The sequence below is a fragment of the Etheostoma cragini genome, chromosome 9, assembly GCF_013103735.1.
Source record: "Etheostoma cragini isolate CJK2018 chromosome 9, CSU_Ecrag_1.0, whole genome shotgun sequence".
Classification (NCBI taxonomy): domain Eukaryota; kingdom Metazoa; phylum Chordata; class Actinopteri; order Perciformes; family Percidae; genus Etheostoma; species Etheostoma cragini.
In genome coordinates this window covers 6,464,590-6,483,121 of record NC_048415.1, presented here as the reverse complement: position 1 = coordinate 6,483,121, position 18,532 = coordinate 6,464,590, and the positions used below count along the sequence as shown (strand labels likewise).

At 38.7% G+C, this 18,532-nt stretch overlaps 2 protein-coding genes across 28 annotated transcripts in view; one reads left to right on the top strand and one right to left on the bottom strand.

Annotated features, from left to right (window-relative positions):
* dock7 (dedicator of cytokinesis 7) overlaps window positions 1-16,629 on the top strand; it is a 51,660-nt gene extending 35,031 nt beyond the window's left edge. For 6 of the 25 annotated variants that reach the window (XM_034882374.1, XM_034882368.1, XM_034882356.1 and 3 more), the window contains 21 exons: window positions 46-224; window positions 387-569; window positions 1,160-1,319; window positions 1,611-1,707; window positions 2,657-2,674; window positions 3,764-3,860; window positions 4,019-4,153; window positions 4,265-4,417; window positions 5,155-5,313; window positions 5,452-5,552; window positions 5,666-5,858; window positions 5,973-6,116; window positions 6,447-6,578; window positions 7,351-7,365; window positions 10,372-10,506; window positions 10,634-10,723; window positions 10,906-11,142; window positions 11,436-11,579; window positions 12,510-12,616; window positions 13,057-13,224; window positions 15,993-16,629. In XM_034882374.1, coding sequence (XP_034738265.1) covers window positions 46-224; window positions 387-569; window positions 1,160-1,319; window positions 1,611-1,707; window positions 2,657-2,674; window positions 3,764-3,860; window positions 4,019-4,153; window positions 4,265-4,417; window positions 5,155-5,313; window positions 5,452-5,552; window positions 5,666-5,858; window positions 5,973-6,116; window positions 6,447-6,578; window positions 7,351-7,365; window positions 10,372-10,506; window positions 10,634-10,723; window positions 10,906-11,142; window positions 11,436-11,579; window positions 12,510-12,616; window positions 13,057-13,224; window positions 15,993-16,035 — 2,690 coding nt within the window. In that variant the 3' untranslated portion in view covers window positions 16,036-16,629. Of the gene's footprint in view, window positions 1-45; window positions 225-386; window positions 570-1,159; window positions 1,320-1,610; window positions 1,708-2,656; window positions 2,675-3,763; window positions 3,861-4,018; window positions 4,154-4,264; window positions 4,418-5,154; window positions 5,314-5,451; window positions 5,553-5,665; window positions 5,859-5,972; window positions 6,117-6,446; window positions 6,579-7,350; window positions 7,366-10,371; window positions 10,507-10,633; window positions 10,724-10,905; window positions 11,143-11,435; window positions 11,580-12,509; window positions 12,617-13,056; window positions 13,225-15,357; window positions 15,378-15,992 lie in introns of all 25 variants that reach the window. The other 19 variants (XM_034882370.1, XM_034882362.1, XM_034882357.1 and 16 more) reach the window with 12 other exon arrangements.
* A 1,371-nt stretch (window positions 16,630-18,000) lies between these two features.
* The window catches only part of usp1 (ubiquitin specific peptidase 1), a 9,617-nt gene continuing 9,085 nt past the window's right edge, over window positions 18,001-18,532 (bottom strand). For all 3 annotated transcript variants that reach the window (XM_034882382.1, XM_034882383.1, XM_034882381.1), the window contains exon 9: window positions 18,001-18,532. This exon is cut by the window's right edge and continues 828 nt beyond it. The gene's annotated coding sequence lies outside the window, so the exon portion shown is untranslated.

Genomic DNA, 18,532 nt, shown 5'->3' with positions numbered 1-18,532 from the left:
TGAAATTGAAGTTAATTGTCTTTCCTCTCCTTTTTGTGTCACTAGAGTCCCATAACCAGTGGGGTCGACAAGGCGGTCCACAGGGTGCAGCGATGGGCAGCAGTGGAGAAGAGGCAGAGGGAGAGGGTAACAGCTTGATAAGCCAGACTGTCGCCATGGCAATAGCAGGCACCTCCACCCCTACCCCAATGTCCCGACCAAGCAGCTTCTTGCTGAACTCGCAGGTAACTCCCAGTTTGTGACAATAAACTGCAACTAATGGAACAGTCCTACTACAGTACATTGTTACACAATCTTTAACAAAGCGTACTATGATACTTTTTTTGTATATTTGGTTAGTCGCTCTCCTTTCCTCCCTCTTGATTTCTCCTGTATCATCTCTCCAGGCGAGTCGTCAGCATGGGTGCTTCTCGGCCGAGTCAAGTCGTAGTCTGCTCATCTGTCTTCTGTGGGTGTTGAAGAATGCTGACGAGCTGGTGTTACAGAAGTGGTTTACAGACCTGTCGGTGTCCCAGCTTAACCGTCTGCTGGATCTCCTCTACCTCTGTGTCTCCTGCTTTGAGTACAAGGTAACATCAACAGTGAATACACTCACTATGTGACAAGACTGATTAACCACTATGTAGTTGTCAAGGGCGCGCAGACGGTTTCGGTAGAAAGTATGCCCGTCTCTTCAGTGTACATTTTTTGACATTTTTTTCCCACCAATAGAGTTTCTTTGGGCTGATTGTAAAATTTCTGAATGAAAAATTATACTCACAAACTGTCTTTTATGTGGAGACCTTGTGGTCTCCACATAGGAAATTGTAACCACTAAAATGAATATGTATTGAATACAAAACTTTTTAATCTTATGTGGATTATTAGTTGTGCACTATCCTTTTCCACACAGTACACGCTTCTCTGCTTATATGCTTTAAGCAACTGAATGTGGTGTAAAATCGTAAAAAACGACAACTTGCTGCTGTCTAAGCTCTAATCATGTATTTATTCTGTTTATTTCTCTTCTGCTGTGCTATCTGTTTGCCGGTTGCTTTTCTGTGCTTGCACATTTGCTTCTGTGCGTCTAACCTGCTTTGCTTGCTGTATGTTGTGCTGCAAATAACTTCCCTGCTGTGTTCTTTGTCCGTCCACTCATCCTCTGCCTCATGGATACAAGGCCCATGTTGTGTTCACCATGCAGGGGAAGAAGGCGTTTGAACGGATGAACAGCCTGACCTTTAAAAAGTCCAAAGACATGAAGGCCAAGCTGGAGGAGGCCATACTGGGCAGCATTGGGGCCAGACAGGAGATGGTGCGACGCAGCCGCGGACAACTAGGTGAGGCATTTCAGCACATGCACTCATACACCTACATCTTTTCAAAGTACACACAGAAGCATACACATTCACAAAGTAAGGCTAAATCAAGAAGTAATAAATAATGAGTAGATTGTGCAACTTAGAGACAGACACACAATTAATGACAATATCTTGCTTTCTACACATACTACTGTGCACTTTAATAGTATTGTAGACCCACCTACAGCCAAAGTCAGTCAAATTTCGCGGTGTACACATACCTTATTTCAATGCCAATAAAAAAGTACACAACCTTTCTCCACCATTTAGAGCGGAGTCCATCTGGCAGTGCTTTTGGCAGTCAGGAGAACCTTCGATGGAGGAAGGACATGACCCACTGGCGACAAAACAGTGAAAAGATGGACAAGTACGCTCATTCTTACACATAATCTTCCTTACACTTAATCAGCTTTACAAATTCTTACTTTATGTCACAGAAAAACCTAAAAGATGTTCCCCCAATCTGAATATTCACTGGACTGTGTTCTGTGGTTTTTGTTCTCCTGAAGGAACACACACACACACACACAGAGATAATTTAAAGTCAGTGTTGGGCAAGTTACTTTTAAAAAGTAATTAGTTACAGTTACAAGTTACTTCTTCCGAAAACGTTTTGAGCATTTTTAAATGCATAATCTGGTAAACTGCTAAACCTTGTGACCGACGTATGATGACTGCTATCTGTTGTGGAATTTTCCTCACGTTACTCTATCTTTTTTGACTGTCTACATCTAGAAATTAAGTTGCCCGGTGCAGGGAACAACTCTGACTTCCACTTGACCATGCAATGGTTTATAGAGCAGTAGATTGGCTTTGCAAGAAAACCCGGAGCGTTCTATGAAATGACGCATTTAAAATATTGCTCGATCAGATCAAGCAGAAACTGAAATGTAAATGTGAAAATGACTGCTTAAGTCTATCTAGTAATAAATACAAACCACCAAAAACTCCCATTGTTGGTCCAACTGCCAAATCCAATTCATTGTTATTTTCCATATGTTTTAAGCTTTCCTTATGGATTTACATAGGAACAGAACCAGACTTATACGATAATATAATTGCCAAATGGTATAATTTTCATGTTTGCCTAGCAGCTGCAGAAATCTGTGTTGCATGCACTCTTTAAAAAACAAAGCTACTTTTGTATCTTATGTCACTTATTTTGTCAGATGGAAACAAAAGATACAGTGCTATGCTTTTTTTGGTTTTAAAATGTACTGTTCCTTCTGTTCTTGTTGTAAATTCAGCTTGAGCCTTTGTTTTTTGTTAATTTCCATGTTTCCATTGTTCTCTCATGTTGCTGTGTGTTAATGTAGGAGTCACAGATCAGTCAGGTATTGTATGGTCCGCATTTGCTGTGTTCTCCTTTGCATTCCCCCATGCTTTAGTTTCATATTCATGGTGTATTCACATGCTTGTGGGTAGTTAGACAGTATACATATGTGTGTGTGTGTGTGTGTGTGTGTGTGTGTGTGTGTGTATATATATATATATATATATATATATATATATATATATATATATATATATATGCAATGTTAGTTTGTATTAGATTTCCTCCTGATTTAACATTTCTTTGAACAAGTCATGTTATCCTAATTATTTTGGGATGGGTGAGCTATGCTAAGTATTATAGTCTCTGATGCACACACACACGCACATGAATGCACCACAGACAGAGACCCATTAATTCTGACTTGAAATCTGTTTTGTCTGTTTGGCTCTTTAACCAGTGTGCTTCTTGTTTTGGGGTTCTGACTTGTGTGTCTCCCTGGTAGCTGCTGCAGCAAGAAAATGTAGCAATAGCAGTTTTCCTAGAATATTTGTTTATTGTTTTGAAAAATACAAAATTCAAATGAATTAATACTAAAAGCAAGTCCTGTTTTAGTTTTATTATGGATGTATGATTTGTAGATATACACGGTCTATCCCTAGTGTTCCCCCTGTAGACCAGGAATAGATAGATTTATTAAGCTCTTTACTTAATAAATAATGACGAACGTCCTCTTTAATGCCTTCAATTCTTTTAACCTTCTGGAGGGAAGTTATAGGTTTGAACTAAGTGTCTATCATCATGCATTGTTTCTGTGAATCATTTAAGTTTATGGTCCGTGCCATACGGGTTAAAAGACATCTTGCAGCGTAAATTAATTTTAATAGGGATAGAAAAACAGCTTTAGAAACGTTGTGCTATTGTGTAAATATACCATATTTCATCAAACTTTATGAAAACAAGAAAATTTGTTGAGCTTCTACTCAGCACATTCCTTTTTCTTCCACACAATGATTCCTACATTGTTCAACACAATGGACAGTAGCTTGACTGTGGTGTCTGTAAGTTTATTTAACATGCAAGGCTGTGCATCATAACATCAAAGTTTCATTTAATTTTGAGACATCGTTTTCTGGTTTCTTGCTTGTAGGACCAGAGCAGAGTTGGAACATGAAGCACTTATTGATGGTAACCTCGCGACAGAGGCCAACTTAATTATTCTTGATACTTTGGAGATCGTTGTACAGGTATGCAAGTGAATAGGACTTTCTACATCTACCCATGCAGAATGCAAACATGCAAGGGTGTACTTAAAAATACTTCAATCTAATTTTGTGGTGTAAGACTTAAGCATACATAAACCCAGAAATGCTGCTACAACCACTATATGTCACTCTCCCTTCAGACAGTATCAGTGACAGAGTCCAAGGAGAGTATCCTGGGTGGGGTGCTGAAGGTGTTGCTCCACAGCATGGCCTGCAACCAGAGCGCCCTCTACCTCCAGCATTGTTTTGCCACACAGAGGGCGCTGGTGTCTAAAGTAGTGTTTTTTTTTTATAAAAGCTTAATTTCAAAGTCATCCTTGTAATTTCTTCCAGGACTTCATACTTGTATTGTGTCAATTTGGATGTATTTCTCTTTGCTTGTGTAGTTTCCTGAACTTCTGTTTGAGGAGGAAACAGAGCAGTGTGCTGACCTGTGTTTGCGATTGTTGAGGAGCTGCAGCAGCAGTATAAGTACCATCAGGGCCCATGCCAGCGCCTCCCTCTACCTCCTAATGAGGCAAAATTTTGAGATTGGGAACGTGAGTACAACTGAAAAACTTTTGATTTACAACCCAAAATGTTGTTTTACTAGTTTGCATCAGTAGTAGTATTTATCATTTGTTCCTGAACCTGGGATGGGTTGGAAATATGAAAACCCCTCCTGGAGTGTAGATTTCCTAAAGCTACTAGATGTATCAGTGGTGAAAAAAGTACCATTGCCTGTACCACACATGCCTCAAGAAATTACCTTTTAATTGAATCTCACATCTCATTTGAATCTCACAAGTCTTATGAAGCCATGTGCTTTGCAAACACTTATTAGTCAGTGTACACGTTGTTCAAATGGATCTGATTACTTATAAAAACACTTCTATCTTCTATCACTATCATAGTTGAATCTGTTATTATGAGGAACTAAATAACCACTGGTTGGCCGGTTCTCAGCTATACACTCTTATTGGTTTATTCCTATACATATATACTGTACACATACTTATTCCTATTATTCCTTTTACTTTACATCCCCCAATTTAGTACAAAACCAAACACTGCAATCAGACATTTTAGGTCCAATCCCCGGTGAATGCATCTTTTCCGCTGTTATAGTACAGGCAAACCTTTCACAAAGAGTTTTTTTGAAAATGACTTCCAAGGTAGAAGGGACAACCGCTCTGCAGAGTGCGTCCCTCGCAGTCCATATCTGTCACCCAAGAGCCAGTGGCCTTGACATCATTTTATTTGTTCAAACCATTCTTCTTTGTCGTTTCACTTTCAGAACTTTGCAAGAGTGAAGATGCAAGTGACTATGTCTCTTTCTTCACTGGTGGGAACCTCTCAGAATTTTAATGAGGAGTTTCTGCGTCGCTCTCTAAAGACCATTCTCACTTATGCGGAGGAGGACTTGGAGCTGAGAGAGACCACATTCCCAGACCAGGTATACATTCAACAGTTTAGTTGTTGTCCATTACAGTGTGGGCGATTTTTACTTATGTACTCCACTACACCTTGATTTTTTTAAGATAAAACATTTTGGTAATAGTAACTCAACTTACTGAACTTAACTTTTGTCCAGGTCCAGGACCTTGTGTTTAACTTGCACATGATACTGTCCGACACAGTGAAGATGAAGGAGCACCAGGAAGATCCTGAGATGCTGATAGATCTCATGTACAGGTACAGAATACATGGACACTCATGCAAACACCTTTTGATCACTTACAAAGGTATTTCTGCACTGTGATCATCTCTGTGTGTGTGTGTGCGCTTGCTTTCATGTCTGTCTCCAGGATCGCAAAGGGTTACCAGACGTCACCGGACTTGCGGCTGACTTGGCTTCAGAACATGGCTGGAAAACACTCTGAGAGGAACAACCACGCTGAGGCTGCTCAGTGTCTGGTGCACAGCGCTGCTCTGGTCGCAGAGTACCTGAGCATGCTGGAGGACCGCAAGTATCTGCCTGTAGGCTGTGTTACCTTCCAGGTAAGGAGAGCAATGGATACATGTAATGTGTGTGCACATGCCCGGAAATAGAAATGACTGCTTGTATTGTTTTTCTTATATTCGTCACTGTGTACGTACACGTGTGTGCTTCAGAATATTTCCTCCAACGTGCTGGAAGAATCTGCAGTCTCTGATGATGTGGTGTCACCAGATGAGGAGGGCATATGCTCAGGAAAATACTTCACTGAGATTGGCCTTGTGGGAGTATTGGAGCAGGCTGCTTCCTCTTTTTCCATGGTGAGAGGGATAGAAGGGTGATTAGATGTAACGTCTACCACGTGCAAGTGTCTTTCTCTTTTTCTCACTAAACAAATAATTGCATTTTTTATTATGGGTCTAAAATATGGGTCTTTGAACAGCAGTACACATATATCAGAATATCTCTAAACATAGAGTACGTGTATAATACAAAGGCTGTTGTGACCTAGTGACCCTAATTCAGAGTCAGACCTTGTATTCAATCCCTGAAAATCTATAAATTAAGGCTGAGGTGTTGGTATTTTTCATGACTGATTGTTTATTTTTGTTATTGTACCAAACTAACATATGTGTTGATCTCCCTTCCAGGCGGGCATGTATGAGGCGGTAAACGAAGTGTACAAGGTACTGATCCCTATCCACGAAGCCAACAGGGATGCAAAGAAGCTAGCCACCATTCATGGTAAACTACAGGAAGCCTTTGGCAAAATTGTGCATCAGGTAAACACACGTACTTTCATCAGAATATCAAAACCTCACTGACACAGTCACATAAATGTTTTGCACAGGCACACTGTGCATATGTGTAACGATGTAATATCTGTCACATTTATGGGGCAGTGTAGAGGGGTTAAGTTTCTTTCAGAATTATTTAATAAAAGAGAAATAGGACAAAATCAACGCTTGGCCACAAGAAGTAAAGGTATTCATGTACAAAGCCTCAGAATACTAATTATTCAAGGTCTTCACACAAATAATGCTGTAAGCAACACCTAACAACTCATGTTAGCTAGCCTTCACACAACACTGCTTTGCATGGTTTTATTATTTGGCATTTTATTCCCAGTGTATTGATTTATTTATTTATAAATACTTTGTCAGATACCTTGTAAGGTTTATTATTTATTATGTTTGTAAAGTATTAAACAGGATGCATGATGCATGGGAAGAGATTCCTGTTGTGGTTTATTCCTAAAGGCCATTTGTGTGACTAATAATGACAATATCAAGTCCCAGTGTGGGGAAGGTTACAGTGGGCTGGTTTACAGAGCCCCTAATCTTACAAAGCCCACACTTTTTTGGTCACAAGGTTACATTTATTTTTTATTTTTTATACAGAGGTCAGTTGCTCTGTTCTCCAGCTAGTAACCTGGATTAGTTTCATAGAGTATATTCTCTTTGCTGTAACATTCCTTTGTGCAAATACCACACTGTGTGTAGGGGTTTGTGTGTTGTTGTTGTTCACTTGTCCTGTATTCTCTTTGTCACACAGAGTACTGGCTGGGAGGTAGGTGGCTAAACGGTTCCTGCTTGGCCCTGCTCGTGTTGTTTATCTTTTCGTATTGTTATTTTTTTTATTTACTCTCATCTTTTTATTTGCTAGACATGGGCATTCTGTTGCTCTCTATGCTTTGTTACATACAGCCAATCCATTAACATCTGCAGACAATGTGAATTGTCTGCCCCCGCTGGGGACACTTGCTGTACAAGCAGCGACACCCTCACTGTTTCCTCTCTCCTCCCTTCTCTTCATGTGCTCAGTCTCTCAGAGGAGCTTTGTTTTTAATAACGTGACAGTGTTGGCAGACTGTGCATGGGAGCCACAGTGTGTGACTCAGTCTCAGTGAATGCATCACCTGCACAATCCGCACTCTACCTGTCTTCATCTTCTGTCTGTCTGCTGGTGTGTCAGTCAGAACACACTAATCGACTGACACCGTCTGCTGTCACACTTCTCTCATCTTAAACCACAGGGCTCGATTTCAGTGCGCTGTATTACGCAAAGGGTATCTGTTAGCCTTCCTGCTCTGGCCATTGGTCAGTCTCTTTCCACACGCCATTAAATGAGCCTTTTTTAACATTTTGTAGACTTGTATTGGGTAGAACCTGGGACCAAATTCCTGAGGAATTCATGTTTTTTTCTAAGAGGGTTCAACTCACAGTAATCTGAGGATTACTTGATATGCCCTTTTGATTTTGATTTGTTTTTAGTCTTGCCCTTTCTTTTAATAGTTCAAACTAAATCGACCCCTGTTTTGTTTGTTTTTCTGTTCTTTTGTTAACATTCTCATGATTTGTTGCATGAAAAGGAAAGAGCACTCTGTGTTTTCATTTTGGAGATACACTGAGTGCATGTTGTGTTTCTGAAGGTTGTGGATCTTTATTTTCTCACTTTGTTTTTCCTAAGTTCTTCATAACTGTCTGCCTTTGCATGGTCTGGATCCCCCACAATAACTTTATGTTCTTTCTCAAAATCAATGGACATGTTTTTTTTCCTGTTTGTGTTGTTTTTGAAATTCTTTGGAGGAACCCAATCCTCATTAAAATGTGTTCTGTTTTCTCCTTTTTGATTTCCCTGGTTGCCGACCCTTCCTTCCTACTTTACTTAATTGTGTCTTGTGGTAAGTTCCTTAGTTTTCAGGGCCGTAAATTTCTGCTTAAATTTCTTTTCTGAACGAGCAGTTGCATACAAATACAAGCTAAATTTTTAAGATTTGCCTCAAGCTTGTAGTTACCAAGAGCTTTAATTAAAATACCTTTTAGTAGTTTTCAAATGCCAACCTGCACAACTTATCCACAGCTTTGCCCTTTTTCATGTTACATACACACACACACACACACACACACACACACACACACACACACACACACACACACACACACACACTTACTAGTATCAGACCTGTTGTGATTTCTGACTTTAAGTATGTACTTTAACGTAAAGTCACTTTCTGGATTGGATGGCCATTTTCCCGCCACTGAATGTCAATACTTCCAAAAATATCGCAGGGTGGTTTGGTTGAGGCTCCAGTTTGAAGTAGTCACATTTTGTTCTGCAGACTTTTTTTTCATGGTTTCTTTTGTTCTCTGTCTTTGCTAATGACTCTTTTTGAGTGACTGATTCATGCAATCCAAGGCAGCTTTTTCTTTTAGCAAACTTCTCAGTTGCTTTTATCTTTAATAGATTGAATAATATACTCATTTACATATATCTTGTTTATGACGAATATTCTGCCGGCTGGTTAATTCATATTTTAAGAGGTTGTTGCTTCTAGTTGAGCTTTTGTCCTGTGCCTGTTGCCCAGAGGTAAAACACTGCACCTGCTGTCCTGTGTGTACTTTGCAATGGTAGAGTTGGAAAAAAAACATGCTCTAAACAATTTGAATGTCTAAAATGGATGCAGATACGTTTTTTCCCATTGAGACTGAGGTTACTATTGACTAAATGTGTGGATTATAATCTGGAGGTTGCTGACCTTTTTTGGGCGGGTTTCGTAAAACCACTTGCATACATGCCTTTATAGACTGCAACACAGTGGATACATTAAGAAAAACTGTCAATTATTACATGAAAATATCTTTGACCTAAAATCGTATCTCTGTTAGCAACATGTTTGCAGACTGCCGTGCAGATGATGAAACTCGCTGTTGCACTATTTGCTGTCATTTGTCTGAACTACAACCATTTCTCCCTTCTTTTACAACTGTGAACTACACAGTCACAACTGCAGCTGTAGTCTGTTATTGCTGCAGAGACTTCTCATCAGATTATAATGCAAAAAAGAGACTTCATTTGGTTGCAAATGCTAACTGGTCCACAGTGTACTAACATGCTTTTATGACGCACTCCTCAGAGAGAAATGATTGTTTCAGAAGTTGTTCATTTTGATTTGAGATGATGGTCATTGCGGTTCATAGAGTCAAGATACTGCATATTCAACAATCAGTGACTGGAGAATCATCTTCTGTTAGTCCAGTCAGTCCTCTTAGAATGCCTAAACCAACACCCATTATCTCCTGGATGTCTCGGACCACTGTGATGCAGGGCCAGCACATGCTGACTCGTGAGGGGCTGAGATGAGTAACACATCGGACTGTTTTGTGCAACAACAGGCTTTGGAGTCATGTAGTATGCATTGTTACATCCCATACACTTTGAGGACAGTTGAAGAGATAAGCGAAGCAAAGGGGATTCTCAGGATCCTCAGCCTGCTCTTCATACGTACATGTCATCAGTTTTATATTGAGTGCCGTTCTGTCCTGCACTTTGTGGACCCTGCCCTTTGAGAAGGAGGATGCTGGTCGCTCTGTCATTGGCAGTGATCAAACAAAACAAGCTCACAAAGTTTCGGGTTTGCACTGTATCACAGTCTGTTGTCTGACTTAGACAATGCCGTTATAATATCTAATTGTAATATTTATTTTGACAGTCTGGAGCAAAATGATTACCTTGTTATATGGATTTAATTACTATTGTTGCCCAGCATTCACATTTGTCTCCCTCTGCTTGCAGGATGGAAAGAGGATGTTTGGTACGTACTTCAGAGTTGGAATTTACGGTTCAAAATTTGGCGACCTAGACGAGCAAGAGTTTGTGTACAAAGAGCCTGCCATCACGAAGCTGGCAGAAATCTCTCACAGGCTAGAGGTAAATACCACCATATAACCTCTAGACTGTCCTGTAATACAATGATTTTAATTTTTTTGCATTTTGCTGTTTGCTTTTAGTACTTCTGCTAAGACGTAATGAGGCTGCGGGCTGCATTTCTTTTTAGGGTTTCTATGGAGAGCGATTTGGAGAGGACCAAGTAGAAGTCATTAAGGACTCCAACCCTGTGGACAAGTGCAAGTTGGACCCAAATAAGGTCGGTGTTGGGCACATTGTGTTCATTCCCACATGGTTTGATAATTGGATTGAAGTAAATCAGTTTGTGAATGCAGTTTAGAGGGATTGTATTCCAACTTTTATCCTAGCATTCATCTGTAACAGAGGGCACACAATCTAAAAACTGAACCAATAAATAGCAGATTCTATCTATTTCTTCAGGCATTCATTCAAATCACGTATGTGGAGCCGTACTTTGACACGTACGAGATGAAGGACCGCATCACTTACTTTGACAAGAACTACAACTTGCGACGTTTTGTCTACTGCACCCCCTTCACTCTGGATGGGCGTGCTCACGGGGATCTGCACGAACAGTTCAAACGCAAGACCATCCTCACCACCTCCCACGCGTTCCCTTACATCAAGACACGCATCAACATCATCCACAAAGAGGAGGTGGGTGAACACATAACAACCAGTTAACTGAAAATGCCTTAACAACCAGTTAACTGAAAATGAAAAGTTTCTGGAAGTCAACTTCTTCTTTTGTACCTGTTTTAAGTTTTTCTTGATTTCTTCCAACCAAACCATTTCTCTGATTTATTAGAAGTAAAAACAATAAACCGGTAGCTTATCTCCACCTGTGTACGAATGTTATTCTGGAGTTTAGGTGATAATCAAAAGGGAGTTATTTTATCCGGCTGTGAGCCCTGATCACTAAAACTGCTTGTCTCTTTGTCGCTTTCCAGATTATATCCACACCCATCGAGGTGGCAATAGAGGACATGCAGAAGAAGACTCAGGAGCTGGCCTTTGCCACCCACCAGGACCCTGCAGATGCAAAGATGCTGCAGATGGTCCTACAGGGATCGGTGGGCACAACTGTGAACCAGGTAAAGTTTTAAGATGTCAGGTATATTTCATAATACATTTGTTTGCATTAGTCAGGGTAAGATGCTTGAGAAGAAAGAAAAGCAGAAGAAAAAAGGGTAACACTTTATTTGAAGGGGTGTGCATAAGACTGACATGACACCATCGTTATTATGACATGACACCTGCCATAGGAGTCATTTTGAGTATTTGTGACTGTTGTCATTCGGTAAATTATGACACTTTTAATGCAAAGTTAGCATTGTCCGAGATGTCTTTGTCATGACAACTTGACTTTAGTATAGATAACAATCTCTGTGTTGTGACAACTTGACGTTAAGCAAGACAATACAACCTGTCAATGTCTTTGTAATGACAACTTGACATTAACCTAGAAAACATAACTTGTCACTTTTAAGACATTTAATGACAAGTCCAAATGGCACCGTCATATAAGCATTTGATGATGAAATCAAACTTCATGACGGGTCCAAATTGTTTCACTTTATTACTACATTTTTAATGCTCTCACGACAGCCAATCTAAAAAAATAAAAACTCTTAATGACAGTTTTTAAAGTAATGTTAACACATAAAGCGGAATAGTTCATTAAAGTTTGACAACTGGGCCTGTCATGACATATTCATGACAGGTTATGTTGCCTAGGTTAATGTCAAGTTGTCACAACACAGATTGTTGTCTTTACTAATGTCAAGTTGTCATGACAAAGACATCTTGGACAATGCTAACCTTGCATCAAAAGTGTCATAATTTACAGAATGACACTTGATGACAAGTCATGAATACTCAAAATGACTCCTTTATGTTCATGACAGGTGTCATGTCATAATAATGACGGTTCCATATCAGTCTTATGCACACCTTTTCATATAAAGTGTATAAAAGTATAATTACAAGAATTTCTCTGAATAAGTCCTATGTGTCTTCCTCAGGGTCCTCTGGAGGTGGCTCAGGTGTTCCTGTCAGAGATTCCTAGTGACCCAAAGCTGTACAGACACCACAATAAGCTCCGTCTCTGCTTCAAAGACTTCACAAAAAGGTATGGACTCTGGATGATGAATCCACATACCTGTAAAACGAAAGTTTGTCTGACAGACCATCCTTCAATATGAGAAAATTGTCTGGAAATATATATCATCAATACCTCAAAATGATGTAATGTAGAAAAGAACTGTTTGATTAGTCAAACGCGTTCATATTTCATGGGTTCGTGTTGACTTCTGTGTACAACACAGCATCTATTCTAATGGCTACTTTTGAAAAGTATTTTACCAGTTGGCTGAAAAGCAAACGCTGCGCTCCACCTATCAATGCCAACCTTACCACGACTGTATGCCTTTATGACCCCGCTACAAAATGATGAGCAAAGCAAAGATTCTCCATGTATACTAGCAAGCCTTTTTGGCTTCTAAGTGTTGTTCCTACCAAAAAAGACAAGTTGTTGTACAGATCTACATGACAGTATTTGCTCTGCCGAAGGTGTGAAGATGCCCTGCGAAAAAATAAGAGCCTGATTGGTCCGGACCAGAAAGAGTACCAGAGGGAGCTGGAGAGGAACTATCACCGTCTGAAGGAGGCGCTGCAGCCCCTCATCAACAGAAAGATCCCGCAGCTTTATAAACCTGTACTGCAGGTCAACTCACACAGGTAGGAATGAGCAGGGCTACTGTCATCGGGTGATGCCGTAGATAATAGCGCAGGATCTTAAAAAGAAGCGGATAAATCAATTTGCTACAATTAAGGCCCCAACTTCGTTTTTAAAGGTCTTAAACACCGTTGTCCAAGCTATATTTGTGCAAGGAGGTTGTGTGCTGAAGTGTACAGTATGTGAATTGTATCATTGTGTTGGCATGTAGTGGGATTCTGGGTTGTTTATTTGTGGAATTGCCCTTGGACCTCCATTCGCATATCGATAGTTGCGCCCACTTCAGAAGAAGTGCAATTTTCACAGATTTCCCATCGGCCAGTCATCACTCACTACCCCCATACACTGAGTTATTCATAGCGTCAACACCACTTATTCATTATACTACTACTTTTATGACATACTATACTTGGATTCTTTTTTTTTTTTATCACATGCTATATTGTGAATTTTGTATGACATAATATAATACTATAATTTTTACAGCATACTATACTGAGTTTTTTGATATACTATACTATGACTTTTTTTGTGACATACTATACTTTGACTTTTTACTTTTTTTGACATACTATACTATGACTTATTTGGGACTTTTTTAAAGTCATACCATATTATGGCTTTTTATGACATACATATATGACTTTTTTTGTGACAGTTTTACAACAGACTATAGTATGACTTTTTGTGACATACTATACTATAACTTTTTACTTTTTATGACATACTATATATCATAGTTTCACAGTTTTGTGACAATTCTTATGACATACTATAGTATTACTTTTTATGACATACTATACTATGACTTTTGAGACATTTTTACGTGATATGACTTTTTTATGAAGTATATTACTTTTTTGTGACAGTTTTCCAACATACTATATCTTGACTTTTTATGACAAACTATAAATTTTGACTTTTTATGACATACTATACTATGACTTTTTTATGACAATTTTTACACCATACTACATCATGACTTTTTAAAAGACATACTATGACTTGTGTGTGACTTTTTTATGACATACTATACTATGACTTTTTTGTGAAAATGTTCACGTCATACTATGTTGTGACTTTTTCTGACTTTTTTCTGACATGCTTTACTATGACTTCTTTAAAGACATATCACATTATGACTTTTTTTGCTTTTTTCTGGTGCACAGTCCTGAGTATAAAATAGCTTTGTATACACATTGTGTGAAAAGTAGTTAAGTATTAACAACAAATAAATAAATATTGTAATGAAATGAAAGGGTTAAGTACTAAATAATAAGGAAATTAATATTGCACAGTAATGAAATTAAATATCGATAGTTGCGCCCACTTCAGAAGAAGTGCAAGTTTCACAGATTTCCCATCGGCCACTCCTTACTCACTACCGCCACACACTGAGTTATGACATACTATACACACTACTATGAAATCAAATATTGCACTGTTTGAAATTGCACAGTGTCCTTTTAGGTGTTATATAACAGTATTGCACAGTAGGAGGGAAGAAGGAAGTCCGGGGGCCGGGGGTAGTCTGCGGAGTGGAGTCAGTGCATGTGTGAGTTCAGGGTGGTTATGCCTTTTGGGGAGAAACTGTTGTTGGGTCTGTTAGTCCGTGCTCTGATGCACCAGTTAGCGCCTACCTCAGGGCAACAGGTCAAACAGATCAGAGCCGGGGTGGGAGCTGGCCTTGATGATGTTCTCTGCTCCGCTGAGGCAGCGGGAGGTGTAGATGTCCATCAGGGAGCGGAGAAATCAGGCCAATTACAACAGCTGGTCGGTCTGAGCTCATTACTATTCACAAGCTCGCCCAGTTACGCTGGGTAAAGGATGCTGATAGCCAGGCTCTCATTGGCTGGCTGTTCGCCAGTCAGAGTCAAGCGGCTTAGCTCGTTGAATATCAATGAGAGTCTTCCTGCAGGCTTTCTGGACCACGCTAGATAACCACGCCATTTTTTCCGCACAAAAATCCATGGTAGTCCATGGTAGAACTTTAGACATTAACACAAAGTAATGAAACACGTGTGACAGGGCACCTTTGAAAGGTATTCAATTTAACTTCAGGATTCCTGCATTTTGTAATGTTTTTGATGTGAAATGAATAAGTCTTTGTTTTTGCTTCTGTAAAAATCCTGCAGCAAACGGACAGCTTGACAAGGTAGTTTGGGACTTTCAGACTTCATTTTGTGTCGCTGTTTTAACCCTCATGTTGTCCTCGGGTCAAATTGATCAATGTTCTTTTAACTACCCAAAATAACATCACCGATTCCACACGACGCTCTTCGGCAAGTACAAGTCTTATTTAATTTTATAGCATTTGAAACACAAATTGAAGTGGTTTTGAAATAGTATTGAGTAAAAGTTGACATATTCCAGTCTATGATTATGCAATATAATATCCTATAAATGAGGTTTGTTGACCATAAATCCCCCCCCAAAAACTGTAAAAATAAAGCTAATAAGGTAGTTACTGATGTGTTGAAAACGTTGAAAAACATTGAAAAAAGCAACAGAAACATAAGAAAAAGTTTAAAACATTGATTAAAAAGCGTAGATTTTCCATTTTGACAGGAAGACAACACAAGGGTTAACTCTCTATGTCCATGTTTAGGTTTTAGTGTTTGTGTCATTATGTGAGGACATTTTTAGTCCTCTCAGCCGTACAGTCTTGCTAGTCTTCCAAGCCAGGTTTCTTTTTAAGAACAATTTTTCCACAATGCTAAAATCATCGGACTCTGTCTGATGACCTTTCTTATGTCCCTCTTATTTCCAGAGATTCCTTCAGCAGAATGAGTCTTCGAAAGCTTGACATTTGAAGATGAAGACCACACACATAACAGAAAATGCAATATTAATTTATTCTTGAGTGTAAATAGGAGTGTGTTGAAGGTTGGTCAGTGTGTCGGAGAGCGTGCTAAAAGAACGGTTAGAAGTGTTGCAGCTTGGTACGTCATTCCAGTGTCTTAATTTGTTTACAGACAAACTGTTACACAATCAGAGGGACAAACAAGTGGAACCTAAAGATTAAAGAAGTACCTTGGCATTTAGACTTCTCTTTGCTATCCATTTGTCTCACAAGAGGGACACGTCTATACAGTGTCCCTATGCTACCACCTAAAAAAAACTAATGTTGGCCTTCACTTTCAAAACCAACAGAGTCGGCTGGATGTAAACTAACAAGCCACTGAATATAAGTGCCAAAAAACCTGTTTCTTCTGCCAAATTTTAAACAAGTGTCAGAAAAGGTATGATTTTAAAAGTCAAGGTGTCTATTTAATGATGTACTGTGTCAAATATCTGTATTCAATTTCATGTGTGCACTTTTTTAATTACGGTGTAGCAATGCATTTTACAACTTGAAAGTTTATGTAATTGAAAACAGTTGGGTTGTGAGGAAAAAATGAAAAATGGTACCATTATTTATCATGCTTTATCATTTTATGTTGAACAAATGTTTTAAAGTTAGGTACTTTAACATCTTTGTATAATTTTATGTAGTTTTGTTTTGTTCATTTGGAATATTTTACTAAATAAATATTTTAATGTTCAGTTTGGTGTATGCTGGTCATCTTGCTTCCTAATGTTATTTTTGTGTTTTATGTAATAATTATTATGTTGGGGAAATCTGTAAAATGTGAATAAGAGTTTCACTAAAGAGGACATGTGAATGTAAAAACTTTATTGCTTAGAGAATGAACCTGCCAACATTAATATAACAGGAGTTCAGACAGCCGTTGTCGAGGCTGTCGTGATATCATATTTAACCATATCTGTAAGCACTTTTTGTTAAATTCCAAAACTTGCTCAGGAAACCTGTCCCACGTATGAATCATAAAGAGGATTAATCACTAAGTTAAATAATAATCCCTGAAACCATGATTGGATTTATAAACACTCTGCTCTAGAATCTGAAATGAACAATGCCATCTTTACTGAATATTTTAATTATTCCTATTCCTATAAGATTCATGGCAAAAAGAAAAACTGAAGCACAAAACAACTTCAGTCCTTTATCAATGGGAAAGTCTGAGTGTTTACAGAGAACAATTCACAAGTTCTGAGAGTTTGTGTTGATATTCTTGCTTGTTTTGGCTAACCGAGCGCCTGAACACGAGAGCTGGCTAAAGTGTCGGCGAAATCCTCTTGTTGGAATCAAACGGATTTGAGTTGTCCACGCCTCAAACATGGCGTGACGTTTGCAGATGTCGGAGGGCAGACGCTCACGTGTCAAAATGATTTCCCTCCTTTCAAACTTAGTCTCAAATCTGTCCCTGTGCAATAATTCTGCTCAGATTACTACTCAAATGTTTTGGGCTTGTTTTGTCTAAAACAAACTAAGATCCTTTTCTTAAAAGTAGACAACAGAAGTGTAGGTAGGTTCTATGCTGTGGAAGATCGACTCGCTGAGCGGGGATTTGACCCTTCTCGAAATTTCAAATCCTTGTTCGCGCAATCGAATAAGCAAATTGATAAGTATCTACTAAATTAGATATGAAAGATGAACATGGCAGTTTTTTATAAACAACGTATATTATAAAAACCTTTACAGCTAATTGAAAAAAATATGTTTAAGTGTCATGTATCAACTCAGAATTGCTATTTGAGTATAAATTATGGTACCGACAAAATATGTATAGCTTGGCATATATAAACATTTGTGTGTTTTATATAAACAAAAAATTGCCATTGTAAAAGTCACAAGTCAGTCCAACACCTTTTTTTGCCAGAATAGAAAAAGTGTAAAATCAGTGCAAAACAAACTTTTTGAGGAGTTGGTATGCTGGCTCTTATTTTGGCTTTTAGTTGAGTAACATATTCCTAAACATGCACAACACCGACGCTCTCTTGTAATGGCATATGAATTTTAGAAACTTATTCAGCTAGAAAAAGACATAATCCAACATTTTGAAATGTCACTTAATTACATTTTAGTTAAAAAGTGCTTTCCAATTTGTGAAAAGAATACATAAAACGTGACGATTTGTTTAGATGATAGAAAAAGCATCAAAGCCAGTGTCTAAGAAATAATAGTACAGACAGCAAAAAGGCAGGTCATTGTACTTAAGTTTACAAAGGCAAACGTCACACAAAAAACATCACCATTTGACAGTATTTCTAAAATATGACTTTCAACCTAAATTGCCAGACAGACTGAGGTGAGAGTCCACAATAAGATCTAAGCAGACTGTTTGCTCTGTGAAAGGTATCTTCAGTCCAGATGTTAATATGCCCGACACAGTATTCTTGGCAGTGTTTCTAGTATTGCAAAATACTCTGTCTGGGTGCCCAGCTGCCAAAGACCATGTCTGGTAT